Source organism: Podarcis pityusensis, assembly GCF_964106645.2.
Source record: "Podarcis pityusensis genome assembly, chromosome: 1".
Classification (NCBI taxonomy): Eukaryota; Metazoa; Chordata; class Lepidosauria; order Squamata; family Lacertidae; genus Podarcis; species Podarcis pityusensis.
Window position 1 is genome coordinate 137,929,007 of NC_138028.1, and position 16,901 is coordinate 137,945,907.

A 16,901-nucleotide genomic window follows, 5' to 3' on the forward strand; every position below is an offset into this window, starting at 1 on the left:
TACTCCATTGAATGGTTTGGATTTAGTGCAAATTCTGAATGAAAGATGCCTAGTGTGGAGAAAGTGGCGAGAGAAGAGTTTCTCTCCCTCTCTCATAAGCTCCAGGACATCCACTGAAGCTCAGTGCTGGAAGATTCAGGACGGGTGAAAGAATGTCTTTCTTTACCTGTGTAAACTGTGGAATTCATTCCTGCAAGAGACAGTGATGGCCACCAACTTGGAAGGCTTTTGGAGTGGATTAGATTAATTCATGGAGGATAAGACTTTCATGGGCGGCTCGGCATGGTGGCTGTCAGAGGGAGCCTGCTTCTGAAACCTGTTGCTGGGAGCTCAGATTCTGCCTGCAGACTTCCCACGGGCTTCTGGTCGTCTGCCATAAGAACAGGGTGTTGTACTAGATCAACCTTTGGCCTGATCCTGCAGGGCTCTTCTTATTTTCTGATCAAGACAAAAGACAATCAAATACGAAAAAATCCAACATTTCTAACATTCACTGTGCCCTTGCAAGTAGATATGGTTTAATCAGTTGGCAGAACACCATTGCTAGATGTGCCCACCATATCCCTAGGGGAAGCTTATTCTACAGTCGGGGCAGACCCACAGTTGTAGTCACAGTGGGTATATGCATGTCTCCAGTGTGATATCTCCCATCTGACCATTGTGCTTGAGCCATGTTGTCAAAATTTGGTTTTGAAATGCCTGCTCATCAGGGATTATAATTATTTCTTCTTGCAAACTTCACTGTATCTCCTGACCCATTATCATATTCAGGACATACATACTTCTTTATAAACAAAGGATGGGTAATGATCAAAGTGACTGTGGAAAAGTTATTTGCAGTGGCCAAAATAGTTTGGCTCTTTTTTTGTCAAGAAATATTTGAAGAAGGAGCCCATGCTAGCTTTGATCAATGTGCTTGAGAGAGAGAAAGAAAGGCGCTTAAATGTTTGATGCAATGGATGCTATTTTGAGACATCCTTCATCCATCCTCTCTAGGTTTCTTTTTCCTCCCACAAGTCTAAGCAATGGAACACATTTTTCAGTTGTGTACATGAAAACATCTCTAACACATAACCAAATGACATGTTTTGTTTCCAGAAACAAATCTCTTGAGGGCACATCTGCATGTTAATACATTTTTTAATGGAGTCACAGAATAGAAAATATTCTAATGAGCCCCCCTTCTAAGCTAAGATCCAAATTCTTTTCAGGTTGGAGGGAGGAATAAATCTGAGATATCTTAATCCACAGCTTTCATTTCAAATTACATGGGGAAAATAGCAGTTGGATACTTTTGTTCTTGAACGAATACTGTCCACCCCAGACTGCTTTAAGTTTTGCCTTTTTCTGATTATTTGCCTCTCTCATTCGCTATTTATAAATCTTTCCGGAACAACCACCTGCATCTTGTTCCTTTTTGCTTATTGTCTACATAAATTTGATATGTAAATTTGCACACTTAAGAGGGCAATTAATAAGGAATTATAAACAGTGTGTCTTACGAGGAAGAGATCGCTTCAGAATATGATGTTATATAATTAGCCAGCCACTATAAATTAAAATGCTAGAAAGGCAAGGGACAACACTGGGGTGGAGGGTTGCAAGGGGAGGGTGTGTGCTATTTTGAACTCTCTTCAAGATGCATAACTTCTATTTTGTAACATTCCATTGCCTTTTCTCAATGGGCTTAAATCAAAACACACAATCTAGGCAAATGGCAACACATTTGAATCCTACTGATTTAAAGGAGAGGAGAATTAAGCACAGAAGCAACTTCAGAAACAAACAGGGCTGTAGTACTGGATCATGCCCATGCACTCACAGACATTTTGAAATATTCCCATAAAGCTACACAGCATTTGTACATCACCTTAATGAGAATAATTAGTCTTTGGGCACTTTCCATAGTCAGGTATTTGACTGATAGGGCTTCAGAAAGTATAGTGACGTTAGGAGAACACCATCTCTTCCAGATTCTTATGCAATGCTCCTGGAAGAATTTATCAGGGAAATGTCTTCTCTTCTAGAACAGATATGGGGAATTTAGCCCTCCAGATGTTGATGAACAATAACTCTCATTAGTCCTGGGCACTGGCTATGTTTGATGGGGCTGTAGTTCATGTTTGATGGGGCTGATGGGAACTGTAGTTCAGCTAGAGAATCCTAAACCTGTCCTTGAGGCCAAACTCTTCCTTCTGTAGCATTGACACCCTGAAAGTTCTGTCTCCTTGCATAAAACGGTGAAGGTAAAGGACCCCTGACAGTTAAGTCCAGTCGCGAACAACTCTGGGGTTGCGCGCTCATCTCACTCTATAGGCCGAGGGAGCCGGTGTTTGTCCGCAGACAGCTTCTTGGTCATGTGGCCAGTATGACTAAGCCGTTTCTGGCGAAACCAGAGCAGTGCACGGAAATGCCGTTTACCTTCCCGCTGGAGCAGTACCTATTTATCTACTTGCACTTTGACGTGCTTTCAAACTGCTAGGTGGGCAGGAGCAGGCACCGAGCAATGGGAGCTCACCCTGTTGCGAGGATTTGAACTGCCGACCTTCCGATCGGCAAGCCCAAGATGCTCAGTGTTTAGACTGCAGCGCCACTCCTAAATCAGTTTGATCCCTTGAGAGTTCCAACAGAGGCAGGAAGTTCCACTGGTGCAGCTTTCCTTATCACTGTGTGCAATTGATTAAATTCACCTTTAACATTTTTCATCTAGTAGAAGTAGACTTTCCCCTATCCAAGGAAAGCTGCACAGCAACTCTTGTTTCTGTACCATTTGTATGCTGTAAGTTAAACTTGGAATGCCCCTCACCCTTCCCCTTCATCCCCAAAATAAACTGTAAGTTTTGGATGAGAATTTTGATCATTCAGAAAGCCTTAAAGGGCTTTGGTAATGCTTGATGTGAAAAACTGATGCTCCAAAAGTCCAGTTTGCTCACAGCTCTCCCTTCCCAGCCTTTTCCCTTCCTCGGAAGAAAGACTTGCCTTGGGGAGGGGTTCCCATCAACACAGCAGAAGACCTGTGGAGCTTCTCCTTGGTGGCAAGGGAGACATGGGGTGTCCTCCTGTTGGGGATTTACTGGTGCTCAGTAGGAAATGATGCCCCCCCCCCGTCATTTGTAGCGCAGCCAATGAAAACTCCTATGGGGTCTTCTAATTGGCAGCAAGTGATTCATAGACCATCATTTCTTGATGGAAAATTATTCAAAAAACCATGATTCCTGGTACACATGTAATTTCCTGCTGGTATTGCCGTCGCTCTTGGGAAAGCCCTCAGGAGAGGTCTGAAAGTGGTTTGTGGGCTCATGCGTAAATCTTAAGTGAAAAAGAATCCAGAGGCCTCATAAGGCTCACCTCTTCACAAGTTCCTGAAGCTCATATCTGGGGCTTAGCCTGACAGGCACTGACGTCATCTCTGGAAAATAATTAAGATATTCGGAGAGAGCAACTATTACTTTGTAGGCAATAGCTGCTCTTGATTGAGCACACACACAACCAAACAACAAGACCTTTACATGCCTATATAAACAGCTCCGGGATTAAGAATTAATATTTTGTTGCTTAAAAATAGAGAATTGTCCAAGGGCAGAGGGAAAGCAATCAATAAGAGCAGCAAGGTGCAAATGGGAGCTGGTGGGACACAAAAACAGAAAAAGCCGATTCAGCAGCTGTGGATCAATTATGGAAACCTGACATTTTAAGAAAACATTGGCATCTTTAATTAAAACCCTTGTATTTCACTAATAACTTTACATGTTCATAAGGCTTTCTTATTGATTTCAGTTATTTCCCATTTCTCCCACTTTTGGTAGATTTACAATTCCCTGTAATGGCGAATGAAAGGAAACATTTAGAGTGATTAATTGCAGGCAACTGTGTAACCAAACAATGCCACCCACCATTCCGACTACTTTTCGTAAATGCAGCTGCTAGCCGATAACAAAACAAAACAAAATAAATTGGCAATTGGGGGTGGGAAGAGATTTCCTTCTGTCAGGTTGCCATCCAGAGAACACTTTAGAGCAGAGGTACCAACTTCAATAAAATATGGGGGGGGGGGGCGGGTAAGTCCTACCCTGCATAATCAATTCCAAGACACAGCACACACACACACACACACCATTTGAATGGCAATGCCCATTAACTTTGTGGGGGGCTGGCTCCCTTAAATATTTTAGGGGGGGAGAAGGGACCTCAGCAACTAGCAGCTGGCTTCTATGCTTAAGAGCACATATACCATAATTCCCAAGCACCAGATTCTTAAATGCTCAGTTGCTTGTTGCCCTCCATTGATTTATTCAGCTATAGAAGTGCAGATTTTTTCACTACAGGTCTCCACAGAAAATGGAAGAAGGTGCCTTGCCTAAGATTCCATTTCAATTCCATTTACACATAATAGGGGAGGATGGGATACACCAGGCTTCCTCAGCCTCTGCCCTCCAAATGTTTTTAGCCTACAACTCCCATGATCCCTAGCTAGCAGGACCAGTGGTCAGGGATGATGGGAATTGTAGTCTCAAAACATCTGGAGGGCCGAGGTTGAGGAAGCCTGGGATACACAATCCTTAGCATTCTCGGAAAGGAAAATGCTGTCACAAATGACACGCACACAGTTGCAGGGGGACTCACAACAAGAGAGGACTCACACAAATGGCACAATTGCAGAAAACTTTCATCATAGCTACTTTAGGAACAGAGAGGTTACTGGGACAACAGTCATCCATTCCCTTAAATGCTGGATGTCCTGGTGTTCCCCATTGGTAGATTCCCCCATGATAGCAGTGCCAAAACAGGATGGGGACTAGGTACTTAATAGCAACGAGCGTATCGGCTTGTCACCACTGTTGCAGGCTTTTCCCTGCAATTGCTGTGCTTCCCACATTCTTCTTGCTAATTCAGTTGGTTAGGGAGAAGTTCTTGTGAAGATTGACACAGTCCCTGTGTGGGTTGCAAGTCAAATTTTCATTTATCCTAGGGAATGGGAGGGTAGAAGGTTGATCATGATCTACTGGCAGATATCTGAGTGATTTGCAGACAAGGGTTTCTGAGTTCAACAACAACAACAAACTTTTCACCCTTGCCCTCTTAGGTCAGGTTGTTGAAAATGAGTGGGAACAACCAGGAATCTTATTTTTTGTGTGAAAAGACTTGTGAGCTTGGTTCTGGTACTGATCACAATTCCTGAGCTGAGCATGTGCTCAGAGATACCATGTCCCTTCGATTCCTAGTGTATGGCTCTGTATATACTCCTGATTACTCTGCATCCAGGATATTCTCACTACTGGTTTGGGAAGTGGTGTACACATGACATTAGCCACAGGTCATATCTAATCTGTATATGACATGTCATTTCTTATCAAATACTGCATTTTGTTGTGTTTTCTTCCAAACCTGCTAAATCTAGTAGAAGGCACTTATAGTCACCAAGGTCCCCTGGGCCTCCGGTGACAAACATGGATGCAGGATGAGCCCCAGAGTACAAACTGGCTCTTTCAGGGCAGGCAATTTTTATTCAAAGTCTGTTCAAAATATGCACATTTGTAAGGTGAGCTACATCTGAAGAGGGCTATATTTGTTTTTTAAAAATGATACGTTACAGTTAAATGTCATTCTGTGTTACTGTATATGCCCCTCTCTTCCATTTTTAATATTCTAAAATTGTATCAGCATGAATTTAGCTTGGATGGTTATTTTCCAAATGCAAGTCACTCTTAATCTATATCCATCAATATATTACAAAATGCTATCAAATGTTTTGTGTTATAAAACATGTAACTGATATATAACTGCTTTTATGGAATTTCAACCAATGCAATATTTGGATTAACTTATTGAATTAAATTCAAAAAATGCTGATCTGGTTAAGCATGTGTGTGAAAGTGCAGAAACTTGCATGGCATAGATATAGCACGCCTTCAATATTAGACGGGGCTCCACCTCTGTTGTCTTTTTGACACCTAGTGAACACCTTCCTCCTTCAACAAGCCTTTGAAGTTGAGACAGATCTTTTCCAATCTGCATCTGTACTAGAACTATTTTAAGAGGTTTTAGAGGTTGCCAGTGTTTGGTCTCTTCTTGTTTGCCACCTTGGGCTCCTTTAGGAGGAAAGCTGGCATATAAATTTAAACAATATAATAAATAATAAATAAATATCACCAGGAGCTGCAGTTCCATAGCTTTCGTGGCGGTTCATCTTCTTTGACATTTTGTATTTATGTTGACTTAAGCCACCAAATCCACTATCAGTGTTTTTCATCACAGAAAAGCTGACACAATCCTAAGTATTTTTACTTGAAGGTCAGCCCCTATGGGTTCAATGGGACTTGGTTAAGAGCATACGAAGAGCTCCACTGGATCAAGTCGCAGGCTCACCTGATCCACCATTCTGTCAGATGCCTGTGGGAAACTCACAAGGAGGACCTGTGTTGAGCAGCGCTCTCTCCTCCCACAGTTTCTAGCCACTTGGTATTCAGTGCATTCAGCCTCCAACCATGGAGGCAGATCTTAGCCATCGTAGTTATTAGTCACTGACAGCCTCCATCTTCCTTAAAAGCCATCCAAGTTGGTAGCCAACTTGCCTTTTGTCTAAACCAGTGATGGCCAAACTTGGCCCTCCAGCTGTTTTGGGACTACAATTCCCATCATCCCTGACCACTGGTCCTGTTAGCTAGGTCTAAACTAAACAGCCCCAAATGCTCCAACTTTCCCTCACTGGGGAGTCGCTCCATCCCCTCTATCATTTTTGCTGCCCCTTCTTATTTTTTTTCAACAGTACAATATCCTTTCTCAGGTGAGGTGACTAGAATTGTACACGCCATTCCAAATGCAGCTGCATGGGTTTTTTATAACAACATTACAATATCAGCAATTTTATTTTCAATTCCTTTCCTAATGATCCCTAGAATGGCATTTAGCTTTTCCACAGCTGCCTCACGGTGGGCCAACATCTTCATCAAGCTATCCACTTATTCTGACCACTTATTCATGGTCAGTTACCAAAAACTCACACAATATGAGTGTACATGTGAAATTAAAATATTTTGTGCTGGCATTCACCACTTTACACTTGTTTACACTGGCATACATTTGCCATTTTACAGTCCATCCACTCAGTTTGGAGAGATCTTTTTCAAGCCCTTCACAATCCTTTTTGGTTTAAATCAGACTCAAAAACTTAGTATAAGCAGCAAAATTGGCTTGTGAGTATGTAATTATTATTATTATTATTATTATTATTATTATTATTATTATTAATTTATACCGCACCCATCTGGCTGTGTGTTTCGGATTGCAGCTTATACTTATATTGAAGGATATTTTCACAGAAATCATCTGAAGTGTGTCATTATTGCCATTAGGGCACTCCCAGCTTCCAACAATCAGCATGCACTTCAACATTTACAGGTGTGGTGTAGTGGTTAAGAGCGGTAGTCAAGTAATCTGGTGAACCGGGTTCGTGTCTCCGCTCCTCCACCTGCAGCTGCTGGGTGACCTTGGGCCAGTCACACTTCTCTGAAGTCTCTCAGCCCCACTCACCTCACAGAGGGTTTGTTGTGGGGGAGGAAGGGAAAGGAGAATGTTAGCCGCTTTGAGACTCCTTAAAGGGAGTGAAAGGCGGGATATCAAATCCAAACTCTTCTTCTTCCTCTTCTTCTTCTTTACGAATGCTGGTAAGGTCAAGCTATCAGTGGTTCAGGGTCAGCTCATCCATAAGGCAAGGTGAGGCAACCGCCTCAGGTGGCAGCAGATCCCAATATCAGTCTTCATTTCCCCCTTGTTCTTGATGTAGATCTTCACTCACCCCCTCTTGCCTGGTAGGGGTAGGGATGCCACTTTGTGGTTCACCTCAGGTGCCAATGTCTTGGGCTGGCTCTGAGTGGCCTATACATCTGGATAAGGGAGGTCTATAGTCAGGTCTCTTGCTAGGAGTCTTCTTTCTCAGCGAGGGATGAATGGTCAGTGCACAGCCGTCAGCGCTGATCAGCAGGTGAGGCCCTGGGACAGGCCATATCCTTTTGGGAGTATGAGGTTAACATCAACCAAGAGCACGGTCTTTTCAGTGCTGGCCCTGCAATTTTGTAGCACACTTTCCCAGGAAATCTGGTTCTCTATCTCTTTGGTAGTATTTCAGAAGCAGGTGAAAACATTTTTAGCAGGGCTTTGGGGATTCAAATTTATCCTGCAAGGTAGCCTTAGCTCATGTTATTATTATTTTTTAAATGTATGTTAGATTATTTGATTAGCTATAAATTCTGTTTTGATGAATTGCCTTTTGAGCTGTGTGTTGAAAGCTGGTACATTTATTCTTGTAAATAAAATAAATAAAAGCCAATGCTATTTTTCTAGAAAAAGAGGTGCCGGAACTCACCATGGACGCCTCCCATGCTTTCTTGCAATGGCACCTGAGAGGTGCCGGAACTGAGTTCCTGTGAGTTCTGGCTGAACAAAAGCCCAGAATAAAACCATTGATTTGTAGATAAATAGAAGCAGTGTTAATGCAACCATTGTGATTTATCTGACTCATTGTGAGCTACTTTGAGCAAATACAAGCTGTAAACATTGGCTTGTCTCATTGTGAGGACAAGCAAGCTGAAGATTGCTAAGGACTCGGTGTGCTAGAAATGTGGAATTAATTATCAATTATAAAAGCTTATATAACATTATAGTACAATGTTACACCTTTCCATTGGCAAAACACAAGATTTAGTCCTCAGTGAGCTTTTACAATTTCTTACTGCACACTTTAGAAAATTCATTTTAGAGTTGTTGGGGGGTTTTTTGGGGGGTTTTTTTGTTCATGTAATGAATCATTGAAGAGTGAATCATATTTAAATTGGATAGAGAGTTCAGGAGGTTTCATTTAATGATTACCTTGAAGAGTGCAGCTTGGCTGTTGACTGCTCATTTTTGATTCACCAGCCACCTTGGGAATTCAGGACGCAGCAGTGTTTAACCTGTATAAGCCACTTATGCATATTTTATGACTGTGGCCCAACGGCACTCTCTCTCCCCCCCCCCCATAACACAATAGCTAATTAGCTGAATAAAGTGCACTGCTCTGGATTCAATTTTCAGGTAGGGTGTTGTTTCATTTTGGAGAACATGGACTTTAAGCAAGATAACTTTTTGATCAGCATCTTTGCAGGACTGGGAGCCAGTATGATGTTGTTCCCTAGGGAAGCGATAGGCAGGGAGGTACAGAGTACTAAGTGCCTTCTTGGCAGTGGTGCCCTCCCTGTGGAACGCCCTCCCACCAGGTGTCAGGGAGATAAAGAATTACACAACTTTTAGAAAACATCTGAAGGCTGTTCAGGAAAGTTTTTAACATCTGACATTTTATTATTTTTTATATTTTGCTGGAAGCCGCCCAGAGTGGCTGGGGAAACCCAACCAGGTGGGCAGGGTATAAACAATAACATTATTATTATTATTATTATTATTATTATTATTAGACTCAGGGCTCCAAAAGACTTTACTGCTCCATATGTTAAGTGCAATCTTTACCTGAGTCTCAGGTCTTCTGACCTCTATCACGTGTGTGCACACACATACTGAAGTTTACTATAAAACGGTTCTTGACTATTTTATAACTAGGGACTGCCGGCCATGGGCATAGTGAAAATTTATGTTGGGAAGGTGCAAGCTTTATGTTGGCGGGAGGAAGAACCTCAGTTAGTTAAGTATTTTAATTTATTTACTTGATTTGGGGGGGTCTGCCCCCCTGCCCCCCCTTGGCTACGCCCATGCTGGCAGCCCCTTTGCCCAGCCCCTTTTCCTGCATCTGGCCAAATCCTCCTCCTCCTTTTATACCTAACCAAACCCCCTTTCTCTGCACCTCCCCCATTCCTCCCCTATCCCCTCACAGCTTAACCCAAGCCCCTTTTCAAGGAGGAATGAGGCGCTTCAGAGAGCACTTTTCCAAAGCTCCTTCCCCTCTGTTAGACCTCCCTGCAGCGCCCCTTAAAGGAGGAGGAAGGACATTTTCAGGGTTTTAAAATCTGTTGTTCCAGGCCAGTTTCCTGTCTGAGCAAATTGCTGCTCAGTAATTCACACAGGTATCTTGCCTCACTGTCTTTGCTGAAATCAGTCCTTAGCTTGGCCCTAACTACTACAGCTACTATTAATTTAGCCATACCCTACTTTTTCATTGACAAGGACTGGAGGCAGCTACAGATAAAGTAAGAACAGCTATAAATAATAATTAAAAAGTAATTTAGCATTTATAATTAAAGTGATATATATATATATATATATATATATATATATATATGTAAAGGGACCCCTGACCATTAGGCCCAGTAGCAGATGGGGTTGGGGTGCTCAGCTCACTTTACTGGCCAAGAGAGCCGGCGTACAGCTTCCGGGTCATGTGGCCAGCATGTGGCGAACCAGAGCAGCACACGGAAACGCCGTTTACCTTCCCGCCGGAGTGGTACCTATTTATCTACTTGCACTTGACGTGCTTTTGAACTGCTAGGTTGGCAGGAGCAGGGACCGAGCAACGGGAGCTCATCCCGTCATGGTGATTCGAACCGCCGACCTTCTGATCAGCAAGCCCTAGGCTCTGTGGTTTAACCCACAGCGCCACCCTATATTTATATATTTTTATTTATATATAAATATATAGAGAGAGAGAGAGATCAAGTGCTGCAACTCTCCAACGGTTTGGCTTAACCCCTCCCTCTTCCGTTGTTTCCCAAGACAGACGGATGCCAACAAAAAGATATAGATATAAAAGATCTTTTCAAAACATTCAGGCAATGACAGTGAAAACTACATCAAGCTCTTGTCTCAGAACCTGACAGCAAGAACAGACTCCTGCTGAGGCCTGACACCTTTTCTGGGATCATAATGTGGGTGAAAAGCCTTCACTAGAAAGCCTGATTACACAGAGCAGGGGGAAATGTACGGTAAAGATGGGTGACTTGCTCTAGACTTGAGTGATTGGTTTGAAAAATAAATCAAGTTGCATAAAAATAAATAGAAACCAGCAGAAATGGTTCTGCTTGTTTCCTGAGGGAATATGATTTGGACCTCAAATTATAATCCAAGGCAGAGAAGAATTAAGGGGCTTTGTGATGCTTGCCTCGTATTTAAGACTGGCATTAGGAGTCCCCAACCTGGTATCCCTTCCTGAGCCCAATGAACTTGGCCAGCATCTCTCATCTTGTGAACAGACTGCTCTCCTCAGTCAGGCATGTAGAGAGCTGGAAATATCCAAGTAGGTTTCCTTCAATAAAGAAGGAAGTAACTAAGGCAAAACTTTGCAAACTGTGTGTCACGACACATTGGTGTCAGCAGCAATGTGTAGGTGTGTCACACAAATGCTCCCCGTGCTCCTCCTGGAGCTGGAAAGGGGTTAGTTTCACCTCTGATTTGCTAGTAAAAATGAATTACTGTGTCGTGAAATGATGCATGTCTAAAAAGTGTGTTGCTAACATGAAAAGTTTCGAAAGCTCTAAGCTACGTTGTTGTCACAGAAGATAGATGGCACTACAGATATAAAATTTACAGCATGTTATGGTTTAAGATAAAATTACATTGAAATGTTACATAGATGGTATCTATATAACACCTGGTAGATTGGCAAAAGTGTGTACATCAAAATCAAATAAGTGTTGGAAATGCAAAGAAAAAGAAGGTACTTTTTATCATATGTGGTGGTCTTGTTGTAAGGTTAAAGCTTACTGGGAAATGATATATAATGAGTTGGAAAAGATGTTTAAAATAACATTTGTAAAAAAAACAACCCAGAAGCTTTTCTTTTGGGAATCATAGGTATAGAACTACCCAAAGAGTACAGAAATTGATTTATGTATGCAAGTACAGCTGCAGGAATGTTACTTGCCTAAAAATGGAAAGAAGAAGAAGTCCTGATGAGAGATGAATGGACACAAAAACTTATGGATTATGCAGAAATAGCAAAACTTAATGGAAGAATGAGAAATCAAGATAGCAAACATTTTATAAAAAATGGAAATGGTTTATTGAATATCTACAAACAAATTGTAAACAGATAAAGACATTGGCAGGATTACTGTAATAACCTGCAGTTTCAGAAGAATATATAATCAAAATAGATGAATAAAAGAATTAGCTAAGTTAATTTAGAATATGCAAGAAATGATAAAATAAATTTAAGGAACCGCAGAAAGAGGAGGAAGGAAGTCAAGGTTTGAAATGTTAAAACAATTGTTAAGCTATTGAAATGTATATAAATGAAAACTAGAAATAAAATTATAAAAAAGAAACAAAAGAAAAGATAGGTGGCACCATAATTTGAGCACTTCAGAGAGATGAGCTTGTATTTGTGTGTCTTCCTACATTTTAAAATATAGAACTAACCTTACATGAACACTCCAGGATCGCAGTAATAGCAGTCGTTTCCCTATTGCCTTTAAACAGAACCTTTCCCCCCTCCCATAATGATTTGAAACTGGTCACCTGAAACTGGCATCATGCCTTGGCTATCATGAGCAGGGCAAACAGCATCCATCAACAGAGATGGGTAGATATATGATAAGTTTGCCTGTCATAAGCTTATCATATAAGGATGGGCTTCTTTTTGAACCTGGAATCGGCCTTCCTCATCTCTATATGGTGATAAGAAGAAGTCAGGATTTCCTCAAACCTACTAAGCTTAGGAGAACAAATCGAAGGGCAATCAAGGTCCTCACATATTTTCCCCTAAGGATCTGCACATTTCTTTAATCAAATGATATTCAGGTAGAGATAAGTAAATTCTGAAGTGTGTGTTTTTTGCTGAAAGAAATATTGCAAAACTTTAAAATATTTAGTTGTGAAAATACTAACATGCTAGGCAAAAGCATTGTTCTGTTACATAAGACAGCAAGGTACTATGCATATAAAATAAAACTCACATCTGAAATATTTCGCATGCATACATTTAATTTGGTGTAAGGATCCTTTAAAAAAAAACATACCTCAGCTTTTTGTACTGCAATAGCTTGTGCTCTATTAAACAGTGTGGTAAGTAATTTGGTTAGGGCAGCTGGCAGCTGATGAGCACTGGACCTGATGGGACTGCTTGGTGGCCAAGGAGTCACAGAAGTGTGGCCAAGTTATAGTTTTCTCCTAATCTTCCTCCATGCAAAAAGCGCCACAGACACTTAAGCATTGAGAGTACCGTACAAATGCTTAGCACCTAACTAAACTGAAAAGAAGTATGTTTTGGTCATGTTAGCATGTCACAGAATAACGGACAAAGGTGTAATTTATTTGTGTTGGGGACCCCTACCTTAATTTCCCTTTTCTCCTACAGTTTCTCAGTTGTCCAGGCTGAACTTGTGTTCTGTGCTGATAGCGTTTATGATTTCTCTGCCCTTTCCAGTGACGAAGATGGTATGTGCTGAGCAATGTGATGGCAGGTGTTATGGGCGCTCCGTCAGCGAATGCTGCCACCGTGAATGCGCAGGAGGCTGTTCTGGACCAAAAGACACCGACTGCTTTGTAGGTCTCACCCTTCACTCCTTTCTGTCTTTGCTCATTCTTGGGCTTTCTTGCCAAGGAAATGTGTGTGTGTGTCTTTAATTATACTGCATGTACAGTGGAAGATATTCACTCACCGTTTTAGCATTCATATTTTCCCATTACATTTCCGTTACTTATCAGCTTATTTCACCCATTGAAACATTTATGAGATTTGCAAATAGAGATTTGAAACCATTTATATGCTAATTGGTATGATTTTTATCTTAAGTGAAAATACATTTTACTTTCCTAAAAATTAACATTTATAGGAAGTGGGCAATTTATATCAGAAGTTTGACTTTAAACAAAAGACAGACCAAAAATCCACCATCCGTCATATTTGCTAAAAACAGAATATAAGAGCTGTTGCCTAAAAGTGAAGGAAGCCTAATTTATTTCTGTGGACAATGTTTCCTCCTAAGTGAGCTTCTGATGGCAGCCTCAGTCAGGTATACCCAGCTTAAACAACCAGGACTAAGTTTTGCTAATAAATGTGATGCCTAAACTGTATGGAACTTATATCACAAACAATGCATGTACATGTCAAGTTAGGATTAGGAGCCTCCCAGGGGGGAAATGAAGTGGAGCATTTCAGAGCTAAAATTAATGTGAAGAATCGGACTCAAATATTGTATTTCCATTTTAATCTAGAAGAGCTGGATTTTGAATTTCTCTGCATGAACTGGGAAATTGTTTCAGCTCTAACTTGATGTCACCAAAATGGTACTCAAAGCAGAACAAGAACATGGCAGGGAATTAACACCCTTAATTAAAGGTTGTCGTTTGCAGGTGTTCCTTTGCTCCTCTCCTCTGTACACCTTTATATCAAAAGAACGGGTGAGCTAACAATACCCATTCTTCCAAAGAAAACTGGCTTTGAAATCAGGAATTACAAAAGTTGGGAAAACAGTATGTAGTTTAGCTACCAAGGGGTATTTTTTCTCCCCCTCGTGTCCCTAAAAGTTTTTTATTTATTTGCCTGATTTCTTTTATGCTGGAGGCCAAATTAGGCATGATCATAGGAAGCCCCCCAGTGTGTGAAAGGGGTGTGTGTGCGCTTGTCCTTGTGTGTAAGATCAAAGAGGGTGTATAAGCGAGGGAAGCAAACCTGCCCTGCCTCTGCATTTCCCCTCTGCAGTCAGTTTGCAGTCAGGTACCCAAATGGAAGTGAGCTGAGCTGGGACTCAGGAACAAGCGCCTGGGGTGGTGAATCACAGGAAGGGGAAGGTCCAGCTCCCCATATCTGCATGTCCTTTGTTGTTAAGATCAGGGGTCCGAGCTAGATGAGATGGTGAGAGATTCATGTTATGATTTCCTATGGGTTTGTCAAGGAGCTGGTGCTCTTTTTGGATTCAAAACACAACAAGCACACAAATGGGATGGAGGCTAAAGATTTTATTAGCCAGCCCAAAGAAAGCCGCAAAGCATTGGCGATATCACTCTAGCTGCTGGGCACTCTGTCAGCAGCAGACATGGCTACTGAAGATGGAGATGCCAATCAGGCTGTGCGGAGATTCCCAAGCTTTGAAGCTCTGCAGTTCTGAGGATCTGACCAGCAGCAGTCTTCTGAGACTTATATACTGTTGGGGGTTCTACAAGCTATGCATGATGTTTGGGTGACACATCAGTTTCCTACCAAAGGAAAAGGCTAGTTGGTATTTGGCAGGCAGCAAAATATATAACTCCTAAGAATAGCCTCTACACCCTGCTCTAAATGCCAGCTGAAGCTTTGTCTTAAAGATACAAATTCCCACAACTGTGCCATCTCAGCATACAACCAACTAGTGAGAAACTAATACTGTACAAAAGTAGCAGAATTAAAGGCCTGCTTAAAGGCCTAGCAGCCCTAGCCCACAGGAGTGCATAGTCATACAAGAAGCATTGTTGCAGACCACCTAAAATCCTTGCGATAACAAAGCTTTTCTGTAATATTCCAATACAGGGTTGTTGTTGTTAAGTTACAAATGTATGGCTGTTCCACAGAAACGCACATGGAAAATAGCACCTTAGATGTGCATCTCAAAAACATTTCAGGGGAAAGGTTAGGCAGTGCCACCTTATGTACGCTCCTCACCATCACCTAAGCTCCTGGAGTATACTTACCTCTACTGAGCCCCGGAAGAGACAATACAGTCGTAGCTTGGTTCTCAAACTCCGTTTGACTCCCAAAACTCCGTTTGACTCCCAAAACTGTTTGAAAACCAAGGCACAGCTTCCAATTGGCTGCAGGAGCTTCCTGCACTGAAGTGGAAGCCACATAGGATGTTTGGCTTCCGAAAAACGTTCCAAAATTCGGAACACTTACTTCTGTGTTTTCAGCACTCGGGAGCCAAAACGTATGAGTACCAAGGAATTCAAGAACCAAGGTACGACGGTACAGGCAACTCCCAGTTTACATGGGGGTTACGTTCCGGGCTCCCTCATGTGTAACTGAAATCGTGTATGTTGGGAGCACCCTGGAGGGGCAGCAGGGCTTGCACAGCTGATGCACAGGGAAGCTTCTTCCCTACACATCAGCTGAGCTGAGACCCACTGCCCCTCTGGCTCACATAAGCAGGGGGGCAGCAAGGCTTGCACAGCTGACGTGTGGGGAAGCGGCTGCTGCCGCCTTGCATGTCAGCTGTTAGGCAGGAAGGCTTCTGGCTCACGAGGGGACCTTGCCCAGGGCCTGAAGAGGGCATCCTCTTTGGGCTCTGGAGAGGGTCTTCTCCAGGGTGCTCTGCATTTCCAGGTTCCTGACACTGCTTGTGACACATGCAAACAGAGCACATGTAAATGGGAAGTTGCTGTATTAGTAAAGCCGAAAAAACTAGACCTCCTTCTATGCTACAGGAAGCCAGGCCCACATGCCTTTCTGCTCCAGCTCAAAAGCATGGAATGCTCTAAAATATACTACCAGTACTTGTAAACAAAACTTAAAGCTGAACTCTTCAGAATGATTTTAGTAGATCCTTAATGAAAGGTTATCATAGCTTTGGGCTATACATCATTAGCATTCTACATCATTATGATATAGTTACTAAGCAATTCATTATGATGATAAGGTGCCAGGGCAGAAAATGAATAAAAGCACTAGATTGAGGGAAAGAATTAAATGAGTTATGTTCTGTATTAATTAAAGCAATTTCAGCATATGCTGCATTAAGAGATGGTCTGACCTATAATGCCTGCTTCCTCGAACCTATAGTGTCCTGCTGTGAAAATTGCTAGATAAGGCAATCATCCATTGTTCTTGCAAGTGCTGGCATGTATTCATTTGTGTGAGCATTCTTGGAAGCAAAGCAATGCCTATCTCTGCAGCATTAATGTTTCAGTAAATGTACTCACAAGGATTTAGAGGTATTTAGAGAATAATGAGAGTCAAAATTAAAGTGGATCTAAACAGGTCTCTGACTGTATTTTGTGCCTTTAATAAC

The 16,901-nt window shown here is 41.9% G+C and overlaps 1 protein-coding gene across 5 annotated transcripts in view; it reads left to right on the forward strand.

Annotated features, from left to right (window-relative positions):
• ERBB4 (erb-b2 receptor tyrosine kinase 4) overlaps positions 1 to 16,901 on the forward strand; it is an 836,864-nt gene that overhangs the window by 595,830 nt on the left and 224,133 nt on the right. For all 5 annotated transcript variants that reach the window (XM_081015663.1, XM_081015662.1, XM_081015664.1 and 2 more), the window contains one exon: positions 13,346 to 13,464. In XM_081015663.1, coding sequence (XP_080871789.1) covers positions 13,346 to 13,464 — 119 coding nt within the window. The remainder of the gene's footprint in view (positions 1 to 13,345; positions 13,465 to 16,901) is intronic.